This window comes from Denticeps clupeoides, chromosome 7 (assembly GCF_900700375.1).
Source record: "Denticeps clupeoides chromosome 7, fDenClu1.1, whole genome shotgun sequence".
Lineage (NCBI taxonomy): Eukaryota > Metazoa > Chordata > Actinopteri > Clupeiformes > Denticipitidae > Denticeps > Denticeps clupeoides.
The window spans coordinates 16,294,543-16,316,901 of NC_041713.1; the positions used below are offsets into that span (position 1 = coordinate 16,294,543).

General features: G+C 43.7%; 4 protein-coding genes across 5 annotated transcripts; 3 read left to right on the forward strand and 1 right to left on the reverse strand.

Annotated features, from left to right (window-relative positions):
• Positions 1-1,451: 1,451 nt before the first annotated feature.
• On the forward strand, positions 1,452-3,523 carry LOC114794365 (nucleoside diphosphate kinase-like). Its single transcript, XM_028986876.1, has 5 exons — positions 1,452-1,788; positions 2,394-2,524; positions 2,604-2,705; positions 3,099-3,211; positions 3,297-3,523. The coding sequence occupies exons 1-5, from the start codon at positions 1,683-1,685 to the stop codon at positions 3,415-3,417; spliced, it is 573 nt and encodes a 190-aa protein (XP_028842709.1). The 5' UTR covers positions 1,452-1,682; the 3' UTR covers positions 3,418-3,523.
• Positions 3,524-4,313: 790 nt separating this feature from the next.
• LOC114793834 (5-hydroxytryptamine receptor 3A-like) lies at positions 4,314-14,863 on the reverse strand. The gene is made up of 12 exons (XM_028985963.1): positions 14,841-14,863; positions 14,616-14,687; positions 6,520-6,599; positions 6,256-6,404; positions 6,130-6,174; positions 5,941-6,047; positions 5,669-5,841; positions 5,323-5,444; positions 4,937-5,147; positions 4,703-4,858; positions 4,395-4,613; positions 4,314-4,324 (listed from the first exon to the last, which is right to left on the reverse strand). Exons 3-12 carry the CDS (start codon positions 6,560-6,562, stop codon positions 4,314-4,316), a joined length of 1,236 nt encoding a protein of 411 aa, XP_028841796.1. The 5' UTR covers positions 6,563-6,599; positions 14,616-14,687; positions 14,841-14,863.
• Positions 9,668-12,988, forward strand: LOC114794355 (inward rectifier potassium channel 16-like). Its single transcript, XM_028986859.1, has 3 exons — positions 9,668-9,755; positions 9,918-10,011; positions 11,846-12,988. Exon 3 carries the CDS (start codon positions 11,857-11,859, stop codon positions 12,877-12,879), a length of 1,023 nt encoding a protein of 340 aa, XP_028842692.1. The 5' UTR covers positions 9,668-9,755; positions 9,918-10,011; positions 11,846-11,856; the 3' UTR covers positions 12,880-12,988.
• LOC114794346 (inward rectifier potassium channel 2-like) lies at positions 13,337-22,179 on the forward strand. Of its 2 annotated transcripts, XR_003750337.1 has the most exons (3): positions 13,337-13,448; positions 15,232-16,903; positions 21,518-22,179. XR_003750337.1 is itself a non-coding variant. In XM_028986844.1 (2 exons), exon 2 carries the CDS (start codon positions 15,472-15,474, stop codon positions 16,795-16,797), a length of 1,326 nt encoding a protein of 441 aa, XP_028842677.1. In that variant the 5' UTR covers positions 13,337-13,448; positions 15,232-15,471; the 3' UTR covers positions 16,798-19,290. The 2 variants fall into 2 exon arrangements, 1 of the variants encoding a protein (XP_028842677.1); XM_028986844.1 differs by lacking the exon at positions 21,518-22,179 and having other exon boundaries at positions 15,232-19,290.
• The last annotated feature ends 180 nt before the right edge of the window (positions 22,180-22,359 follow it).

The following is a 22,359-nucleotide window of genomic DNA, read 5'->3' on the forward strand; positions in this document are numbered from 1 at the left end:
ATTGCCCCATTGTTTGCCCTCATTCACTGCCACGATTTTGTAATACGAACTGGTGTCCTTTGGTACTACTGTTTAATTACCGGGCCATTTTGAATTTCTATGACTGTGGAATAGAAATGTCTTGCTTAGTGGTAGTTAGTGGGATTTCTTCTTGATTTATCCCAATAAGGGTCCTCAAATCTAGGTAGGCAATTAGCAGTTGCATAGGGCCCTAAGATGAAAATACATTTCAAGAAGGAAATGTATTTAACCATGAGATAAGGGCATTTCACACCATCTATATATGTGCCAATTTAATTCTCTGCCATATCACTTAAAACAAAAGTCAGTATAATTTTTTTTTTTTTTTTTTTTATCACTTAAGACCCATATATCCATTACTTATTGTTTATATTAGTGACATTAGCAGACGCCCTTATCCAGAGCGACTTACAGGGACCCAGTGGTATTCAGTGGAGTTTGAACCTGTGACTTTATGAATGTCTAACTCATTAGGACTCTACTGGCCACGTGTCAAACCAACTGTAATTTACACTTTTGTTCAAACATTTAGAATGCATTCATTTGATATATTCTTTTTAATGTCTGCATACATGAAGAGAGGAACAATCAGCAACAGGCCGTCTTAATTTCCAATAGAATTGTGTTTGTTACCCCACGTCTGTCAGTTTAAAAGATTCATTTATCATTAGAAAACTTTTCATCTTCGTGTGATTGAAAATAACTGCACCGATTAAAGACGTGACCAAACTGGCATTTGGCGCACTAGTACAGTATCTAGTGCACCAGCAGATGTGGGATTGACTGACTAAATTGTTATTTTTAAGCTTGTTAATGATTATTCTAATTGTCTTTAAAAAAAAAAAAAAAAAAGATTTCTAAATGACCTTCAACTTTTGAACGGTAGTGTTACACAAACCAGTGTCAGTTCATGTTGGGCCCTGCGATCAGCAGAGTGTCTTGTCATGGTCTTGGGGACCCGGGCAAGTTTGTAGGCTCTGCAGAAGAAGGTTATTTGGCCCGCAACTCCCTCCGAGCGCCCCCACATTCGCAGGCAGCGTCTGTGAGCGGGAGTGACTGTGTTTGTGGGGTGGTAGTAGCCTAGTGGGTAACACACTCACCTATGAAGACCCAGGTTCAAATCCCACTTACTGCCATTGTGTCCCTGAGCAAGACACTTAACCCTGAGTGTCTCCAGGGGGGGACAGTCCCTGTACCTACTGACTGTAAGTCGCTCTGGATAAGGGCGTCTGATAAATGCTGTAAATGTAAATGTTAATGGAACTCGCTGCCAATTTAGTCATTAGTGCGCGGCGTGCCTGTTCTGGTCTCGTCCCACGTGACCCCGCCGGCTGCGCCCTGAAGGGTGAGGTCACGACCCCGGGAGCCGCGTGCTGATTGGCTGGTCGGCGCCACGTTTTTCCAGGTAAATGACCTGCAGGGTTGCCGGCGCCGCCGCAGCTTTGTGTGTTTATTTTTCTGCTGGACTTATGCCGGACATATAAGCGCCAGCCGCCGGGGGACGTCTTGTGCGTGGACCGCTGTTCGTTCCGCCCCCCGGTCCCCATCCGGAGATAATTTGCTCACGCGACAAAAGTTGGGCGCGCGCGGCGGCGGGGACAGCAGGCGACTCGCGTCCTTCGTGTTTACTCGTCCCGGTGCCTTTCTTTTTACGTTTTACGATGACCGTTTTACACAAATGTTTGCTGCGGACTGTTCTTCCACTCGGACCCCGAGCTCTTCCCAGAATTCCTTACGAACGAGCGCGCGCCCTCAGCTCCACTTCAAGTACGTTTCGGTGTGTGTGTGTGTGTGTGTGTGTGTGTGTGAGATTTGCGACGACGACGTGTCGTTTAGAAGCGTTGCGTGTGCTTTTTAAAAAGAACCGTAAATGATGAGATGTGGAAGGATGTCGTCGAAGTGTAGTCTCGCGTGCAGGACGGCGGGACAATGGGGAGCCACAAGGAGCCACGTTCAAACTCGTCCTTTTTTTTACTTAGTTTTAGTCTTGTCTGTCTGTAAAATGTAGCGTCGACTACGGCGCCTTTTTTTGTGTTCGATAACTCTGTTTTATTGTGTTAGGAGGCGAGTAGTGAGCGCACGCATGTCACGACCCCCGGAATTAGTTAATTATCGTGTTTAGCTCCGTGTTCTGTCGAGCGTGTGGTCATTTGCAGCACGTGTTCATCCCTGGAATTGCACGTCTATTCATTCAAAAGTGCTTATAATTCTAGGACTGGACTTCTCTCTCTCCCTCGCGTATATTTATAATGAGACTATAAATATGCATGTCCTGCTTATGAAGGAAAACCACCCTAATGCCGAATCCATTTTGAAAAGTGAGGTAAGATGGACTTTTAGTGTGTAATTCAAGCCCCCGTGCCTAATTGTAGATATTCCAGGCGTGAGAGAGAGGACACTGGTTGCTGTGAAACCCGATGGAGTCCAGAGGCGTCTCGTCGGCCAGATCATCCAGCGGTTCGAGACGCGCGGCTTCAAGCTGGTTGGTCTGAAGATGCTGCAGGTGGGACGCTGACTCTCTCAGCCAGTGAAAAGTTCTCCTTCGTCCTCCGTCTCACCCGCCTTGTGTCGTTGTCTCTCAGGCTTCTGAGGATCTGTTGGCTCAGCACTATGCATCTCTGAACAGGAAGCCCTTCTATCCCAGCCTGCTCCGCTACATGAACTCCGGGCCTGTGGTTGCTATGGTAATAATTTCATCCCCTATAGACCCAAACTTTTATCAATGTATTTTTTTCCCCCGTCATCTGTCTGAATTTTGCAATGTTTCGGTGGAGCTGTGTATACAGAGTTAGACCGGATCACTCTGATCCCGTTTAGTGATAACAGCAAATTAGTTCCGAGCTGTGGAAGTCTGTTTGCTGGCCGCCTTCCTTTTCTGCTGCTCGGTCAACGTCCACCTCGGTAGACCCCAGCGTCCCACTTGCACTTTTCTAAATGTAGTGATTGTGATGAATAAGCACCTGATCTACCTCTGGTAACAGTTTGTTACATATTGTTACATGTGTGCATTGCCTTTTTGTGTGTGTGTGTGTGTGTGTGTGTGTGTGTGTGTGTGTGTGTGTGTGAAATGTTTTTAGGTCTGGGAGGGCCATAATGTGGTGAAGTCCACACGGATGTTGGTTGGTGACACCAATCCTGCTGAAGCTAAGCCAGGGACTATTCGAGGTGATTTTAGTATCCACATCAGCAGGTATACCCACACACACACACACACACACACACTGTTCTGTCCCTGTGGGTTTGTTTTGTGTTGACGTAAAGATGTCTGTTTGTAGGAATATTATCCATGCGTCTGACTCTGTTGAAGTGGCCCAGGCGGAGATCGCTCTGTGGTTCCGGCGTTCGGAGCTGATGGAGTGGGAGTGCTGTGACCATGGCAGCGTCTACCAACTGTAGGATAATGGTGCACAGTAGCGTTACCAAAGCAATGTCCTACCTCAAAAGTAACGCTCTGTAATGTCTCAGAGGCTTCCTGGAATCTTTTAGAAAAAAATACTAAACATAACAGTATTATGTATTGTGTCTAAGTGCACATATTTAGACTTGACAGTGCAGCAATCTTTTAAACTCATATAATTTGTAAATAAATATCTCTGCTTAATGTGTTCCATCATCATTGTTCATGGATATTGTGCACAATACAGGTCAAAAATGTAAACTGATTTACCTTTTTTTTTTTTTTTTTTTTTTTTTTTTTTTTTTTAATAAAATCTAGCATCTTTCAAACAATATTTTAAACCAACAGTGCCTCAGTGGATAAAGAAGTTGAGAAAATCAGGTCAAGACATGAAATTGTATGTAATGCAGATACATATATTTGATGGACTTAACTAAAAGAATTATGTAGGAAAAATAAAAGCTTCTATGCCACTCTGTGTACATGACTTTTATTGATCTTTTATGTTGGTACTAGAATCTATAACAATACATACTTTAATTGACAATAGTGTGGCATATAAGCCATTATTATACACTTGAGATAACATGAAGTGAATAAGTTGACCAAAACATTTCTTATTGGATGCCCATGTTTAATGATTCTGTGTTTGCCAGCATACTTTAAAATGATCTTTACCATAATTTTACAAAATAGTCACTACTGCACTCTAATGGCTATTAGTTATAGTACGTTCAATTCAAACACTGATTCATATAACTTAAATATTTTTAATGATCTTTTTTGATTAGAGAAGCAATCAATATCAATAGCTGAAAATTGTTTAAATCTGCAAAACAGCAAAGGTGTATTTCAATGCAAAAGTGTATATTTGCATCAAGTATACTGACATGCTTTAATGAAAATCTGCCAGGAACAACAAATGCTCTTCATGGAATTAATTTTTTTGACCAAAAGCTGAGATTGTTTGTCTCACATAAGTTCATTTGGGAAATGCTCAGCATGCAGATGGCATAAATGATGTCAAAGCACAGATATATCCAAAAGCAGATTTTGTCGATCTCAGTGGTGAAAGCTTTTCGCTTATACTCTGCCTCCTGATGTTGCTCCATGTCCTCCAGGAAGCTCAGCACCTTCAGCAGAGAGTTTTCTATCCCATGCTCCTTTGAGTCAGTCACAGTTAGTACGCTGACACCTGTGTGGTGAGAGTTGTCTTAAGTCACTGCTGTATAGTTCGGTATTTATTACAAAGCTACATTTTAAACATCATAACGCTGCCTTTACCTTCTTTGCCGGGTTTTTTCTTTTCATTACGTGTTCCTTCAGAACATCTGAGAGATTTGCATGGCAGGATGCTGCCATCTGCATCCAAACGACTCAGCACCAAGGAGACAAGCAGGCTCACCACGAGAACCACGAGGCAGAGGCAGTAGTGATACCCTTCACAGAGCAGAGAAACAGATCGCAGTCAGACACAGAACAAAGAACTCAGTATGCGTGGGTTCGTTTTTCACTCACTGATCACTGGGCTACATGGGCCGTCATCTGGGAGCCCCTGGGTGAGCGCGTTGAGGAACATGATGAAGCTGAGCACCAGGGTCACCTTGTAGGTGTTGCGCTCGCCTCCTTCAAATGGAAGGGCAGCACTCGCCAGGTCAGCCAACATGATGAGAATGCTGGGCATGACCAGGGTCACAAAGGGACTAAAGGGTCTGATAGAGACTGTTACCTGAGGGGTCAGAGGTCACCACTTTTTAACATGTCTCATTATCACATTCTCTCACTAAAATTAGCTCCCAAAAAAAACCCACAACCTTCATCGCTTCATGTTGTACATCTCTCCCTATAGGAGAGACGCATAGAAAGCAAAAAATTGCTATTTGACCAAAGAGCCACTCCCTCACATTAAGATAGTTACGGTTGTCATGATTATCCGTCCCCTGAAGCGTCACAGACTTGGTTTCCCAATCTCCATTGTTTCCGCCTATCCACTGTACAGTCCCATATTCCAGGCTTAGACCACATCCTGGAATAAAACTTTTGAAAGTTAGTGACTGTTTTCATATAAAGCATCAAATCTTCATATCAAAAGTCTAGAGGTCCAGTGTGCAATCCATTGTACCACAGAACGCTCCTTATGAGAAGATAATTCTACAAAATTCTAGCTATGTTCCTGACTGGATTAACACACTGACTAAGTAATCAACATGACTTCAGTGAGTACGAAAACGGAGATTGACTGGACAATACCTCTTGTGTCGTTCCAGCCGTTGATGGCAACAGGGCAGGAATCTGTGACAAATGGGTAGGTGAAAAGGTTGATGTTGCAGCTCACTGTAATTGCCATGAGGACAGCATATTCAACATCTCCGTCACTGGACACCATTACATCGGGATAGGCAGGCTCAGATGTTGCAGTGACCCTAAAGTCAATGGATAAATGCAGAGCGACTGCGGAATGGAACTGTGGAATGTTCAGGATGCGATGGACCATATTGCTCCTTCTTCAGACGAATACTCACGCATTTTTCACTGTCAGCTGGGGTGTCCAGATTTGACTGGCAGGTAGTACAATTACATCAAAATCATATTCTGATTTGTTCCAAGCCAGGTTCGGATCCCTCCATATCTGTTCCCACAGCAAAAGTTATGTAGAATGTTCTATATGATGTATGAGAAGTCCAAAAGGATGAATACATTCTAAAACTTACCATTGTGACCGTCAGTAAACTAGAGAATTGCATCAGTTTTGTGTCCTTTGGGGAAAATTTTTATTAAATTAGTGCATGTTTGAAAGCAGGAAGACACATGCTAACTCAAAATGCACAAATACTCACAACGTATGTGGTCTGGTAATCGATCATGGACAGGTTGACTGGCAGATTGCAGGACTGAGACTGGGGCATGGTGATGACATAACTCGAGACCAAATTATTGGCCAGACATCGCTGAGTCACACAGGTCGTTTCAGCTCGGATGCCAGGCACTGGTATTAAGCAAAAATTAGAATTGTCATGTGGTTCCACTTAACATGCACCATCTATCAAGCTGCTTCCCTGAGGATGCGACATTACTTCATAATTATTTCTCAACTTTCTTACCTTCCCAAGCAACGAGGATGAGAAAGGGTCCCAGAAGTTGCATTTTTTCCCTCTTAACTCTTCATATGAGGATTCTAAGGCTGATTGAACAGATAAAACAAAATCCAGATTTGTGTTGTGCCTTGACTACGTTCAAATGATTGGGGCCAAACTCAGATGCTCAGATGACCCTTTATAAAGCTCAAAGCTCTGAATTAATATGTACCCAGCAAACATGTTCAGTCAAAGGGACATGTGCTTAACAATCAAAGCATACACATGATCCATGGCTCAGCACTGGATCTCATTATGGGGTTTTATTCATTAAAGTGCTCCACCTGCTCTGAGCCTGAATAAACCATGCTCTGTTGGGTGATGATTGCATAGCAGGCAGTTGTGTTTAATACACAGAAACAGACCAAATCACTACTGAGGCATCACCTACCTGATTCTGTTATGACAACCAGAAACGAGCTGAAATATCAGTCGCCTCATATTACAGGCTGTTATGACAATCGATTGTGTCTGTAATGTCAATGGTAATTACTTAGATGATTTTTTTTATATTTGTGTTCTGCAGTCTCTATGTGCGTTGAATTTGTGCTGCACCTTAATCATGCTTAATTGCATTGCACATCTCAATGCTGATGTTTAGTACGTTCTTTCGTCTTTTATACTGTTCATGGGAACGATTCAATGCGGCAGTCTATTATATCCACTGGAGGGCAGTATTGTTCAGATCATGTAGAGCTACTTCATAACTTGGTGTACTGGGTTTCGATGCTGCAGAGCGGCTTCAGTAACCCATGTTCGCTTGACAGACTGGCTGACAAAGCACATTTTCCTTTAGATCCTGTGGACTACTAGGTATGCATGCAGCGTTCATCTGAGGGAATCTGGCAGCAGGAAGCCGCAGGATTTAGAGTCCTTTTTTTTTGCAGACCACCTACGTTCACTCATGGCAATGTTCTTCCTTGATGGCCAGAATCATACTTCTTGAAGGCTTTTCATTCATATTTCAACAAGCTGTCCAAAAACTGTTCCGTCACAAAGGAATAAAGAGTTCAAGGGGTTTATTAACACCAAGCGGGGCAGTGGTGGCCTAGCGGTTAAGGAAGCGGCCCCGTAATCAGAAGGTTGCCGGTTCGAATCCCGATCTGCCAAGGTGCCACTGAGGTGCCACTGAGCAAAGCACCGTCCCCACACACTGCTCCCCGGGCGCCTGTCATGGCTGCCCACTGCTCACAAAAGGGTGATGGGTTAAATGCAGAGGACAAATTTCATTGTGTGCACCGTGTGCTGTGCTGCTGTGTATCACATGTGACAATCACTTCACTTTAACTTTATTTTCCTCCAGCCTACCCAGATTCCAAAAGCGTCCCTGCCGACTCACCAAAAGCCTTGTAGTACAGCTACATAGATGTTTGGGTAGTCTCTAACTGAAAATGGTCTGTGATAATTCCCTTAACTTAAAAACAACAGTTTTATTCCACTATACAGTTTTCTTGGGGTGAAACAACTCCCCTGAAACCGAAAATCATGTTTTTAACCTTAACACTGAAGGCCTTGGCAACATTCATGGATGCAATAACTGCACGGACTGAAGACATGAGAAGGGTGTCTGCATGTGTGTTTGTGTGTGTGGGTGTGTGTGTGTGTGCACGTGTGTTGGTGGTGGGGGGGTCTAAAGGGGTTAAATGTCCTCATCTCAACTGTTTCCACTTCCTTTATGTAACATAAGGAGATTCAGAATAAAGGCTGTTATATCACATAGCAACCAGTGTCACTGTCCCATAACCTAGGCAAGAAATGTGCTCATGACAGACCAGCTGACATGAAGGGATGCTTACACTCATGCTAAATACACTTGTGCTGGTCAAGAGCCGCGTCCTTTTTACTTTGTAAGACTCAATGCTGCTGAGCCCATGGGTCTTTAGCTTTTACAGAACATGATGAGTACATTGGCCACCCTATTGTTGCCTTTAGCTCTTTCATCCAAGCAGGGTGCCCAGAGGCTGCAGGCTCTGTAATGGCAGTGGAGAAGGAGTTTAAGGAGGTCACATTCCTGCTGTTATACTAGGGTGTGTGATATACAATGCGATATACATCAAAGAAAGCTGACTGGCATCAACCACATATTCTAGAAATGTGATTATCTATGTTAATGTGACTCCGATATGGCATTAGAGTAGCTGAAAATGAGTGAATATGAGATGAGCTTACATGCCATCCCCCCCTGGTTCGCTTGGCAACAAAAATCCTATTCTTCAGTGCTGTGACAGAAGTAACAACCAGATCTTTCCAGGCGACCTTTCTCCAATGGAATGAGCAGGTCAAAGGGAAGCTCATTACAACTCATTTGTCCCAAGGCCAGTTGTAATCGCAAACTACACCATGGCTTTACAAGACCTAACTTTGTGTGCAAAGGTTCAGTCGTTCTGTTTTGACCCTGAGTGGGACTCATCATTTCCAGGCTATTAGCAAAGAATGGAAAAGATGCAAAAGCCAGAAGGATTAGCTACTTATTAAATCTGCTTTAACTTCCTTGTCCTGTAGTCTGCACCTTGTGTGATGAGGTTGAGTTACCTTCTGGGCTCACAAAGGCTTTTGAGCGTTTCAGTTTATCCCAAAGAAGTGGAAGTGCATGTTACATGTCGGAGAATCTATTTATCTGTGTGTTATTATTTATGAGATTCTTTCAATTGAAACACATATTATTCTGACTACAAAGTAGTGATACTTAAAACAAGTAAATATCCCCAAAGTGTATCGTGGAGAAGATCATAATGCATTTATTAATAGCTTAAATACAAAACCACAGAAGGTTTGTCAGAATATGTTCAGCAGTTGTGCCTAGGAACAGGTACAGGATGAAACGCTTCCATCTGGACATGACAAAGGTTAAGCGGACTCAGTAATGAATAATAATCTTCTTTATCAGCAAGACACGTCAAGGCAGAGTGGAAACACGTCTCAGTGACAATCCTTCCGACGGTTTAAAGACTACAGCCTGCTGACAGACTCTGTTGGTCCAGCCGTTTTTGTGTAACACGCCGGCCATAAATCAGGGAGCAGAGAGGAATTATGCACCTCTGTTAGACAGCGCATGCCAGGATTGGTGCTTTGACGGGGCAGACCTGACCTCCAGGTCAGACGCAACTGCTTTAAGTGCCCGAGTCCATGAAGCGAGAAACACTCTGCATCTCCAAGAGATCTGATCACCGGTTTTCAACTTTACTCCTGTCTCTGACATTCAAGTAAGTCACAATCACTTTATCTGCAAATTTGTGGAAAAGTGCAACATTTTAATTAGATATAGATTGTGAGACAATATGCTGGTACTGTAGATGTTTTCTGATTGGACATTTCTTTTTACATTAATATTTCATTAATCTTGAAACATTTCGATAATCTTTCAGGAGCGCACTTCCTTCACAGCGTGCTTCATCCAGTCATCTCAAACCCATCACAAGCCCTGCCCAACCTCTCCAGATTTCTCATTGGATTTGAAAGGTACATAACGTGGTGTACCTGAGATTTCTGCTCCCAGCTGATTTTGACCACCATCCATTCCGTGTCAGCCAGGCCTTGTCCAATCAAGATTTAAAACATGAATTTATGAAACCAACTAGTCTTTTATCAAGGTTTCATGTATTTGTCTCATATACAGTACAGGCCAAAGGTTTGGACACACCTTCTCATTCAATGTGTTTTCTTTATTGTCATGACCATTTACATTGGTAGATTCTCACTGAAGGCATCAAAACTATGAATGAACACATGTGGAGTTATGTACTTAACAAAAAGTGGAGACCTGGTCTCCACAGTCACCAGACCTGAACCCAGTCGAGATGGTTTGGGGTGAGCTGGACCGCAGAGTGAAGGCAAAGGGGCCAACAAGTGCCTAACACCTCTGGGAACTCCTTCAAGACTGTTGGAAAACCATTTCAGGTGACGACCTCTTGAAGCTCATCGAGAGAATGCCAAGAGTGTGCAAAGCAGTAATCAGAGCAAAGGGCGGCTATTTTGAAGAAACTACAATATAAAACATGTTTTCAGTTATTTCACCTTTTGTTGTTAAGTACAAAACTCCACATGTGTTCATTCATAGTTTGATGCCTTCAGTGAGGATCTACCAATGTAAATGTAAATAAAGAAAACACATTGAATGAGAAGGTGTGTCCAAACCTTTGGCCTGTACTGTATACTGCACAATGCATCTGAAATCCTTGAGTTGATTCGTGCTTTTAAAATTATTTAGAACAGATACCAGCCAGACCCAGTTTCACATTGTCTGCTACAGAGCATGTACCTCCTGGAGACATATAAAGCACACAAGACCAGATATCTAAATCTGTACACTTACGAAAAAACCCAAACTTTGACATTAATAACTGGGTCCCATTCAAACTGCATCATGCTGGGGTTAACATTTCTGTCACAGTCAATGACGTCACCCGTCACAGGTCATGTTATTAAAAATGCTAATTCGTCACCACAGCAAAGAAAGGTGTCACAGCCATAATGTTATATGTGCAATTATGTGCAAAATATGTGTGAATATTTAACAAAAGTACAGATTATGTTGAGCCACAATCAAAATTTGTACATGAATTACGGACTGACTGTCTACACCACAACTGTAAAACAGGTTTAAAAAACAAAAACAGGATTCTTTATAGCAATACCAATATCTTCACTATCACAAGCACAGTGGCATAGTATCTGTTATGGGTGCTTACAATGTTGATTGACAGCTGGGATCCCTGACCGCAAGTAAGACCTTAAACTTTCACCAATTAAAGCAAAGATTTTTCTCTTACTGTTTTGCCTTGTAATGTTACAGTAAAGCCCCATTAGCAGGCGGTTTCAACTCCCATTGGGTAAAATATTACCTGGAGGTTTCAGAGTCTCTGGCTGCACTCCATGACTCCTACTTCTTGTTGTCTCTAAATCCTGCGTATCCCTGGGCACTGGGTGACCGAGTGGCTTGTGTGGTTTTAAACCTCATTAATCACACAGGGCTATTAGATTTTGGTGACATATAATTGAGGAAAATTGCTCTTTAACTCTCTGTCCTGTGGTCCACGTTCTGGCTGGCTGACCCAAACAGACTTGTTCCAGGTGATCTCCCTAATTGGCAATATTGTGCTTTTAATGTCATTCATGAATCAGATTGTGACCCCGCAGGCTGACCCCTATGTTTCCCATCACTTTGATGTTAGGCGGTAGCATATTTTCGTTCCGCCAGCAAGCACACAAACACAAGTAATGTTGGGAATGATATCTGCATTTAATCTGGTTTCACCAACCACTAACCACTTTTCTCATCTTCTGAATTTTCCAGATTTCATAATCATGAACACCATGGTGCTGACCTGTGCTGTAGACATGTATCCAGGCAAAGACCTCTTTATCAGCACCCAGAAGACACACAAGCCCAGGCCAACGAAGCCCCCGACCAACAAGACACAGTGGCAGCGCTACATTCACAAAAATGGCCGTTTTAACACGGCCTTCCAGCAGATCCCTGGCCAGTGGGGGCACTTTGTGGTGGACATTTACACCACCCTGGTTGAGAGCAGGTGGAGAGTCATACTCCTTCTCTTCGCTCTATCATACGTCTTGACATCGTTCCTGTTTTGTCTCATTTATTGGCTGATTGCCTATGAGAACGGTGACCTTGGCAATCCAGAAAACACACTTTGTGTATCCAACGTGTACACCTTCACTGGAGCCTTCCTGTACGCCATGGAAACTCAGTTCACTGTTGGCTACGGCTTCCGGAGCATGAATGAGAACTGCGTGGTTGCCGTGGTGGTGGTGAGCATCCAGGACCTGCTCTCATGCCTCATCGACTGTTTGATAATTAGCATCACCATTGCAAAGATGGCAAACGCTCGTAAGAGGGCGTGGACTGTTGGCTTCAGCAAAAACGCTGTCATCAGTGTCTGGGACGGTGGTCTCTGCTTGCTGTTGCGCATCGGCGACTTTCGAAGAAACCACATTCTAGAAGGTTCTGTCAGGGCACAGCTGGTGCGCTACACTAAATCCCCCACGGGCGAGGTCCATTTGTCCTGGCAAAATCTGGGTCTCCAGAGCACCTCCATCACTCTGGCTGTACCAGCCATGGTCGTCCACCGGCTTCAGCCTGGCAGTCCACTGTACAGTCTGAGTCCAGACTGCCTTGGACAGGAGGACTTTGAGGTCGTGGTGACCTTCACCTACATAGACGACTCCAAGGGTGTCTTGCGCCAAACCCGCACCTCCTACAGGCCCCAAGAGATCCAGTGGGGGCATCGTTTCGTGGACATGGTTAGATTTGAGAATGGTCACCATCATGCAGACTACAGTCTGTTTCACTACACCACCCTGGAGTAGAGGCCCTTTTCTGGTCATCACCGCAGTTTCTGAAGAATTGTAATATATGTAAATATATTTGATGCCTGTATAAAAAGAAGCATGAACTGCTTTATTTGAATTCAACTGATGGGACAAATACATGTAAATCATTTCTTAAGTACACTGTCTTTTTGTACATGTTTTGTGCATTTCACTTTAAAGTGCTGAAAAAACAAAACTCGGAATCTTTTTTTATGCAATTCAAATGCATGTAATGACTAATATACATATAAAAACGCTGAAAAAAAAACATTGGGACAGTCACGACCATGATTGAAAACGCACTAAAGCAGGTCAACATGTTTCTATCTGGCGGACGGGGCGGAGACTCTCTCTCTCTCTCTCTCTCTCTCTCTCTCGCTCTCTCTCGCTCTCTCGGGCGCGCGCGGGCGGGCGGGCGGGCGCGCGCTCACGCTCGCGCGCGCACGCGCTTTTTAAGCGCATCTCCCCCCCCGACCGACGCGCGCCGCGCGGGACGCCGATCCCCGGGCATCATGGGCATTAACAGCCGAGGGCAGCGGCGGCCGCGGCAGTGACGCGCTCAACAGGTAAGAACTTTCTCCTCTGGCGCGAGGATTTCTAATAACCTTTTAAAAACATTATTAAATAAGAATAACAATGATGCAAAAATGCGGCAGAGGAAAAAAAAAAACATTTTTTGAACAGCAATGTAAGGTATTAGGAAATGAATTAGTTTAAATTCTATTATCTTTTTTAAACAAAAAGAAAGCTCCACCACGCAGCTTTGCTCGAACTGTGGTGTTTTTATCAATAAATGCATAAAATGCATAACTAAGTCGGGTATTCGTGATGTTCATTCATTAGGACTCATGGGCACCAGGGAGCTGCTGCTCTACTGTATGACCTACGCTAATTTCTCTCTTTGGCAGGTCATTTTGCATCGGCCAGCTACTGAATATCGGACAGAATTTAATTGATCTCTTTCTAGTAAAAATAGAGCGGCTTTATGTAACAAGTTTCCATCTGCTTCTGCTGTGTAGCCTAATTGCACACACACACACACCGTCCCACACACACACAGAAACACCCTCCCACACACACACACACACACGCACACGCACACGCACACGCACAAAACAAACAACAAAAAGGATGCACATATTAACTAAATATGTAAAGCTGAGATCTGCGTGCTGGTGGCTTAAGTTGTTGATGGAGGTTTGAGGCGGTGTGTTTCAGGGGTTCGCGACTCTGATTTTGGGATCTGGGTGTTGGGTCTTTGATGCACGATCATCTTGAAGGGTTGGAGCGGGGGAAGAAACACAGTCGCACATAGTAACTCTCCAATCAGATTGTCGATTTCAGACACAGGTTGACCAGTGGCGCTCACGACCACAAACGGTTTCTGATTGCATCTTTGAAGAGCAGCCCCGTAACCGGATCTGCGTGTTAATACTTACCGGGCTGTGGGCATGACAGCGGGGACAGGACAGGGCAGGAACGTCCCCCTGGAGACCACTCACAAGCCAGCAAGTTGCAGCTTGTCCCAGATGAGCCATGGAGTCACATGTTTAACGAACGATTTAAAGTAAAAAGTAAACGTGATAATGAACTTAATTATACAATTTGGAACATCTTTCCTTTTATTTCACGACAAAGTTCTAATTGGTAACAGTGGAGTAGCTTATGCTAACTGAACATTTTGATTGGTGTACATTGCACAGTTTGGATGGAAGATGTCAAAGATGTCTTACAGAAAGCTGCTGTATCATCCCATATCCTCCACATGAGAAATCTGGCAAACTTCTCCAGCAACCAATGGCAATCTAGTGTCAAAGAGCAAACAAAGAGACAATTCTAAACTATCCCAATCATTCTTACTCCATTTTTACATATTCCAAAAGAATTACTTGTTATCTAGCTATTTAACAACATGTGAAGTGTTGCTGACAAATTGTACCGACGTTATATAAGCTCACCTCCGCCTCGCAGGAGAGTGACCTGTCATCTCTGGCTAGCTGCTGCAGGGGTATCAGGGTGGCACAATTTTACATTTTTTTTATTTTAAGGGCTTTGATTTTGTGCTGTGATTTTGTGTCCTTTGCTTCAGTTACCTGGCGAATTACCACATGCAAATCTGATCTGTAAAGTGACTCTCGATGATCAGTTGGCGATCCAATTAATACTCTCATCAAGGGTGAAGATATGTGGATCTCTTGTGTCTGAATGGAAATCTGCCAGCCTGACAGTTTTTTTTTACAGTTTTTAAATGTTCTAATGCGGTAAAACAGCACTGAGTGTTGGATGTATTATTTAAGGTAACAGGAAACCATTTCCTCCAGTTGGTTAAACGTGACTTTCTCTCCACAGGCCACTCAACTGATGAAATCTAAGGCAGTCGTGAGCGAGGACTGATCAGCGCTTGCCAGGGCACCACGTGCGAGAGCATCCCAGAGATCAGTAGGCCCTGGTCCCCAGGATCCCGTCCTCCACATTTCCCGCGTGTGCTGGGTCCCCCCGTACGTTTTAAAACTGTTTCTCCAACGCTTCTTCCAAAAACTCAGACTGTTTTCCAAGGCAGAAGTGGCCCAGGCCTCCCAGCCGGAAGTGATGGGGAGCGTGCGTGCCCACCGTTACAGCATCGTGTCTTCGGAGGAGGACGGGATGAAGCTGGCAACCATCTCGGTGCCGAACGGCTATGGCAATGGGAACGCCCGGGGCACGGTGCACACGACGCAGCAGCCCCAGAGCCGCTTTGTCAATAAGGACGGCCACTGCAACGTCCAGTTTATCAACATGAGCGAGAAGGGCCAGCGCTACCTGGCGGACATTTTCACCACCTGCGTGGACATCCGTTGGCGCTGGATGCTAATCATTTTCTGCCTGTCTTTTGTGCTGTCCTGGTTGTTCTTTGGCTTCGTTTTCTGGCTGGTGGCCCTGTCCTACGGGGACTTAGAGAACAGCACGCAGATGTGCGTGTCGAATGTTGACAGCTTTACTGCGGCTTTCCTCTTCTCTGTGGAGACCCAGACCACCATCGGCTATGGCTATCGCTACGTTACAGAGGACTGTCCCATTGCTGTCTTCATGGTGGTTTTCCAAAGCATTGTGGGATGCATCATTGATGCCTTCATCATCGGTGCGGTCATGGCCAAGATGGCCAAGCCCAAGAAGAGGAATGAGACCCTAGTTTTCAGCCACTATGCCACCGTAGCTATGAGGGACAACAAGCTGTGTCTGATGTGGCGGGTGGGCAACCTGCGCAAGAGCCACTTGGTGGAGGCCCACGTCAGGGCTCAGCTCCTCAAGTCCCGCACCACGGCTGAGGGGGAGTTCATCCCCCTTGACCAGATGGACATCGACGTAGGATTCGACAGCGGCATTGACCGCATCTTCCTGGTGTCGCCCATCACCATTGTGCATGAGATCGACGAGGACAGCCCCTTCTATGACATGAGCAAGCAGGACCTGGAGACCTCAGACTTTGAGATCGTGGTCATCCTTGAGGGCATGGTGGAAGCCACCGCCATGACCACTCAGTGTCGCAGCTCTTATGTGGCCAGCGAGATCCTGTGGGGTCACCGCTTCGAGCCAGTCCTCTTTGAGGACAAGAACCTCTACAAGGTGGACTATTCTCGCTTTGACAACACCTACGAAGTGCCCAGCACACCTCTGTGCAGTGCCAGGGATCTGGCGGAGAAGAAATACATCATGTCCAGCTCCAACTCATTCTGTTATGAGAATGAGGTGGCCCTCATGGATAAGGATGATCTGGATGATGAGGAAGAGGGGCAGGAGGACGGAGGTGTGGAGAACGTTGGTAGTGAGAGTGTGGTGCTGGAACGCACAAGCACTGGTGCCGTCTCAGACTCCCTGTCCATTCAGGACACGCTGCCTTTAGAAGTAAGGTCTCTGAGGAGGGAGTCTGAAATATGAGTGCTGCGGATTGGAAGCTAGTAATAGTAATAATATTAAAAATAACTCCAAAGTGTGGTTAGATTTTTTTCGGTCAAAAGTGGATTGGAGACGATGGAGCTAAGAGGTGGGTCACCGTAGAGCGACGGAGAGCTACGTGATTGCATGATGCCATAAGATGATAATGCATGAAGGCCATGAGATTGTGATGCAGTATAACTTAAGTCATAGCACACAAAGTGTAGCAGCATTTCTCCAGTGCGTTTTGGTCCTGGAGTGTGTTGTGAAGCACATTCTTCTGCTCGTTTGTGGAACTAACTTAAACACAAATACACTGTTTTTTTTTTTTTGCTTCAGGTAAATGAATGCTCAACATAATGTGACGCAGATTATTTTTGCAGCCATTTAAATAGAAATGTAATGACTGTCCCTTTTTGAAAATTAAAAAGTCAGTTAGTTTCTATAAGACAAAGTATTTATTATCATTTGTCTAAAATGTGGTATGGGCTGTGCAATCACTTTTTAATGAGCTGGTCTCTTAAAAAGTATATAATAACGTTTAAAAAAAAAAAAAAGCTATAATGTAGTATAAATAATAATTATTTGAAAGAATAAAAGCAAACTAGTGTCCCTTAAACCCACCGAGTTCTGTTCCCTTTGAGTCTGTGCATACAGGCAAACTGCGTTATTTAATATCTAGAGTGTGGGGAGTGTTCATCAGTCAGAGTACATGACTTAAAGACAGATGAGCTGTCTGCATGTTAGCTTCGGTTTCACGTGTGGTCCGGGGAGGATTAGAACCAACATCATACATGTGAAGTCCTCATCTGGTCCCGTGAACAAAGTGTATTTAAAACTAAAGTTTTACGTTTATGTTCCATTTCAGTGTTCAAGTAGTCTATATAATTATTAGCCGGTTAGAAGAAGAATGAAAGAATGGTTAATAATGTTCATAAAAAAATGATCTACATCTACAATGTATCCTGAGCAACAGTTCTTTTATTGTTTGGTTCTTAAATATGTATATAATTGTTGCTGCTTCTTAGGGTCGTTCTCACAGTCGCTTGATCATTTGAATAAAACGGGAAGGACAGGGAGCTGTGAGAACTGTCAATCATACATATGGGCTCCTCCCACTTTACCTTTTTTTTTTTTTTTTTTTAGCTAAAGCTAAAGTTCATCTTGTGGGTGACAGAAATAATTATGCACAAAGTGCTGGGTGGGTAGTTAGTTCCTTTCATCCAAGATACTGGTAACTAGCAAGCAGTTCTTTCTTGTTTGTACCAATTTTATTTTCATGTAAATCGTGAAGTACAAACTTGACGTGACATTAGTGAACACTCCCCTTGCGCTACATCTTATATAGCGATGGTAAAACCAGGCCCTCAGTCTTTATCCTGCCTAAGAATAGCTTCTTTTGGGGTTGGTCTCTTGTTTTTGAACGCTGCCTCTAGTGGGAGTTTGGAATTTTGCTCTCTCATAGGACGGCATGTTTAAAGACTATCGCGATCATGGCAACCAATGTTCAAGCTCTTGTGTGCAATACTGTTTTAGGCTAATGAGCTTCAGAACAGAAACAAAATGGAACTGAGAACCTTGAGATGCTATTGAATTGCAAATGAATGTTTAATGAACTTAATTGCTGCTAAGTAACATATTGGAAAGGTTCGCAGAGCAAGCTATAGGAGCCAAAATGATGACTTGTCTCTTATACACTCAAACTGAATTGACGTTAGAACCAGAGGTGTGGCATGTATTCAGCATATTAACCAAACAACAGTGCACTTTCTTCATTTATTTTCTTACATAAGCCAAATGTAAATAAGAAACACAACAACCTCATCTGTCATTTGTTAGTTTGTTGAAACCTGTCCTTGTACAGCCTTAAAAGACCTCAGTCGTCATAGGACATTGTAGGACATTGTAGAAATTGTGTATTGGTGTTACAGCATTTCCTGCACTGATTCACCGCTGAGCGACTGCAGATTTTTTTTTTTTTTTCATGCTTTCATGGTCTTGTGATGAGGTAACACACACAAAAATAATAATGTGTCGCACATCTGAATGGGCCTGGTCTTTCTGTACCTACCATGAGTGTCTGTGGTGCTTCTGCCTGACATTCGGAGACTGTTCCACAAGATACGATTCATAAACTGAGTCACTGCAACACCGTAACAGCATTTTGTCTGTATGTTATGGGAGAGAGGGACAGAAAATGAATAAGAACAATAATAAAATAAGATCTTGCGTACTGTAATCATTTGGCAGTTGCTGATAATACCAGCCATGTCCTTCGGTAACGAAGAACATTTATCCTCCCCATGTAAATATCTGTCCTCTGTCCTCTTCTGGGTACAGTTTTTTTAAAAGTCTTCCTATTGTTGTACACAAATAACTGTACAGTTTTTATAAAGTGAGTATATATAAGGGTAGATAATATATTACAGGTGATGCTAATAGCATTTTATTGTATTGCTTTGCTCTTGTTTTCCAATAAAACCTAAATGATAAAAATGTCTTTCATCTTGATATTGCAAATTTACAAATTCATATGCCTCTGTGCTGCTTCTGTGTGCGTCGTCTGCTGATTTCAGGATATAGAAGAGCCCACGGGCCACTTGATTCATATAGCCACACTCTTAAGAGCCTTTTTGGTCTGATCTCATGTTGTCCAGCAGACCGTGGGCAAGCACAACTTATGTAACCTTTAGTAGTTGTGGTTAATAAAGCCTCTGTGGTGGAGGGAGGGAAACAAATTCTCTTCCCCGGTGGCTCCGTGGCTGCCCCCTGCATCACATGTCTGCAAAACGATGCTGCGCGACGTGCGAAAAGTAAAAGTTGCATCGCAGCCCGTAAACAGACTCAGACTCAGCGCAAACAGAAGTTGGGGAATCAATCCGTAAGGGGCGCGGCGGGTGGATGTGATTGTGTTCTACTTATAGCCCGGCTTGTGCCCGAGGGCTTTTTCCACATTAGCCAATGAAATGTCCTCTAAGCCGGGATTTAGTTGTAATAAAGGTGCAGTGGCTACCCACAATTCCGGCTATTCTTAAAAAGTGATTTAAGGCTTAAGAAAATAAAACTGGGGAATAGCAATCTTAAATATGACTTCTGTGGTCATAATTAATGTGTGATTTTTAGGCACTTAATGGTTATTTATCAAAATTTAAATGAAGAGGTAGTTGTGGTGTAGCTTGCACTCATGACGTGTGCGTGCACGTCTGCTGTATGCTGGATCGTCAATTTTTATTGCTTACGCGTCTCTGACGACCGCATTTGGTTGTCCACGCTCAAAGGGCAAATTGGGTGATAATCGGCACGTTTCCCCAAGTGATAATCAACTGAGTTTTGACGTATGCATCCCATTCCAACTCCGTCCCTGCACTTGATAGTGACGTAAAGTGACATAACGGCGCAGCGATGTGACACCGAGGCCGGCGACTCCGCTGGATCCAGTGTGAGGAGCGGGCGGGAGCAGTCCTGGCCAGTGCTGCCGTTGAGCGGCAGAATGAGGTTGCGGCTAATAGTCCCCTGCTCCTCTTTCAGCGTGAAAGGGAGCCGCTGGCCCAGCAGTGCGACGCACACGAGTTCGTCTGCTTATTTCTGAAAATGTGCCGCTCCTCTCAAAATCTCTGAGCGCAGAGAGCGGCGGGGCCAAGTCTTTTTCAGACGGGTCAACATCAGAGGCAGGAGGAAGTGGGGAACGTCCCCGAGGGCCTTCGCCACGGGGAGGAGGGCGTAAAATGGCAGCACTTCCAGGCTGAATTCTATATAGGTTAAGTGCGTGGAGGTCAAACGCTGTTGACGTGGGCTGTAGCTGCTCCCTGTCACCCCACAGGGTAGGATGCAATAGTCCCCCCCTCCCATCACCTCTGATGCTGTGCCGGAGTGTGTGCAGCATGTGTGTGTGTGCATGCAGTTCTTTTACGACATCTTAATTTAGGTTCCTGATAAATATCCCCCCCCCAACCTCCAGCCCATTCAACGTGCTGCTGTTGGAATGCATATAAGGACGGGTTGAAAACATTCTGTCCTTGTTCGGCATGATAAGTGGGGCAGTGGTAGCCTAGCCTAGCAGGTTAAGGAAGCGGACTCGTAATCGAAAGGTTGTGGGTCCCGCAAGGTTCCACAAGGCCAAGGTTCCACCGAGGTGCACTTTTGTGGCTGCCCACTGTTAAATGCAGATGACACATTTTGTTGCGTGCACTGTGTGTTCTGCTGTGTATGACAATCATAATAGTATTAAAATGATCACTTTCATAATGTCAAATTATACTATTTTACCAATTAAATATGTGTTTATTATAATTTACCATTAATGTGGTACATTTTGTTTACAAGTATTAATTTGGTAAATAAAGCACAGTATGTAATATTTATTGGATTTATTGGATAAAATTCAAGAAAACAGGAAAGAGAATTTATTCATTATTTTTGTATGTAATTAAAGTGCAAGCCCTGATCACCTTACAGTACATCTGCTTTATTTCAGTTCACTGTGGAAAAAGAAGAATAGACAATGAAGGGATGGAAATTGACAATGTCTGTAAAAATGTTTTTTATGTGTGAATCAGGAGCTTTCTAGACCAACACTCCAAATTCAGATCAGACAAGCTGCAGAACAAAAAAAACTCCAAAGTGTGCAGACGCACTGTGGCAACAGCACAAAACAAATTAATATGATATATTCTTATTATTTTGAGCCCACAAACACGAATGCATGACATCTGCCTCTATGCAGGGTTAATGCTAAGCAGCATGGAGTCCAGGAGGCAGGACTGGGTGTTGCGGATGGATGCTGAATCCGGATCAAAGGCGAAATCCCTTCAGACGTGAGTAAGCTGCACATGGCTCAGAGGATTGTCACTAACCAACCCTATAGCTCTAACATGATTAGCCTTTTGCCCTAAAGTACAACAGCCACTTCCTCATGACCACTAGTAGACATTTTTGATGCTTGACATGACAACTCTATTCATCTTGACAAAGTAAACTGTTCCTGTATAAGCCTGACGCATAAACTTCATTTGTTCATAGCCTTTAGTAGTAAATTCACGAGGGTAGTAGGGTCAAATGACGATTAAGCAATCATAGCTAATGTCAGCGAAGTCAGAGTGTAAGGAGAGGAGGTTATATATTTAGGAGGCCAGAGTTTAATTTTAAATCTCAGTTGTTTTTTTTAATATAATTGATACATTCGACTCCTGTCTGTAACTCAACCTCCTGCTTAAATGCCCAAAATACATGTAATTAAATGTACTTTGTAATTGTGCTCTAGACTTTCTTGCCAACACCATGTTCAGCCCACTGAATTAAATATAAATGAAGGATTCCATAAATGCTATCTATTGGTCTGTCTAAATATTGTTTTTTAAAATTATTTTAAAATATCCATATACATTTTCAGATGCTCTCAAATGGCTCTCAGGATCTAAGCATCATATGGGATGTGTAACGTGGAATTGCAGTTTTAAGCAGAAGTTATAACTATGAAATGAAACTTGAATGGAATCTGTGGCTCGCTCCTTAAGTAAATGAGTCCATTTATCCAAACTCATCAGATTAGAGAGTCACGTGTTTATG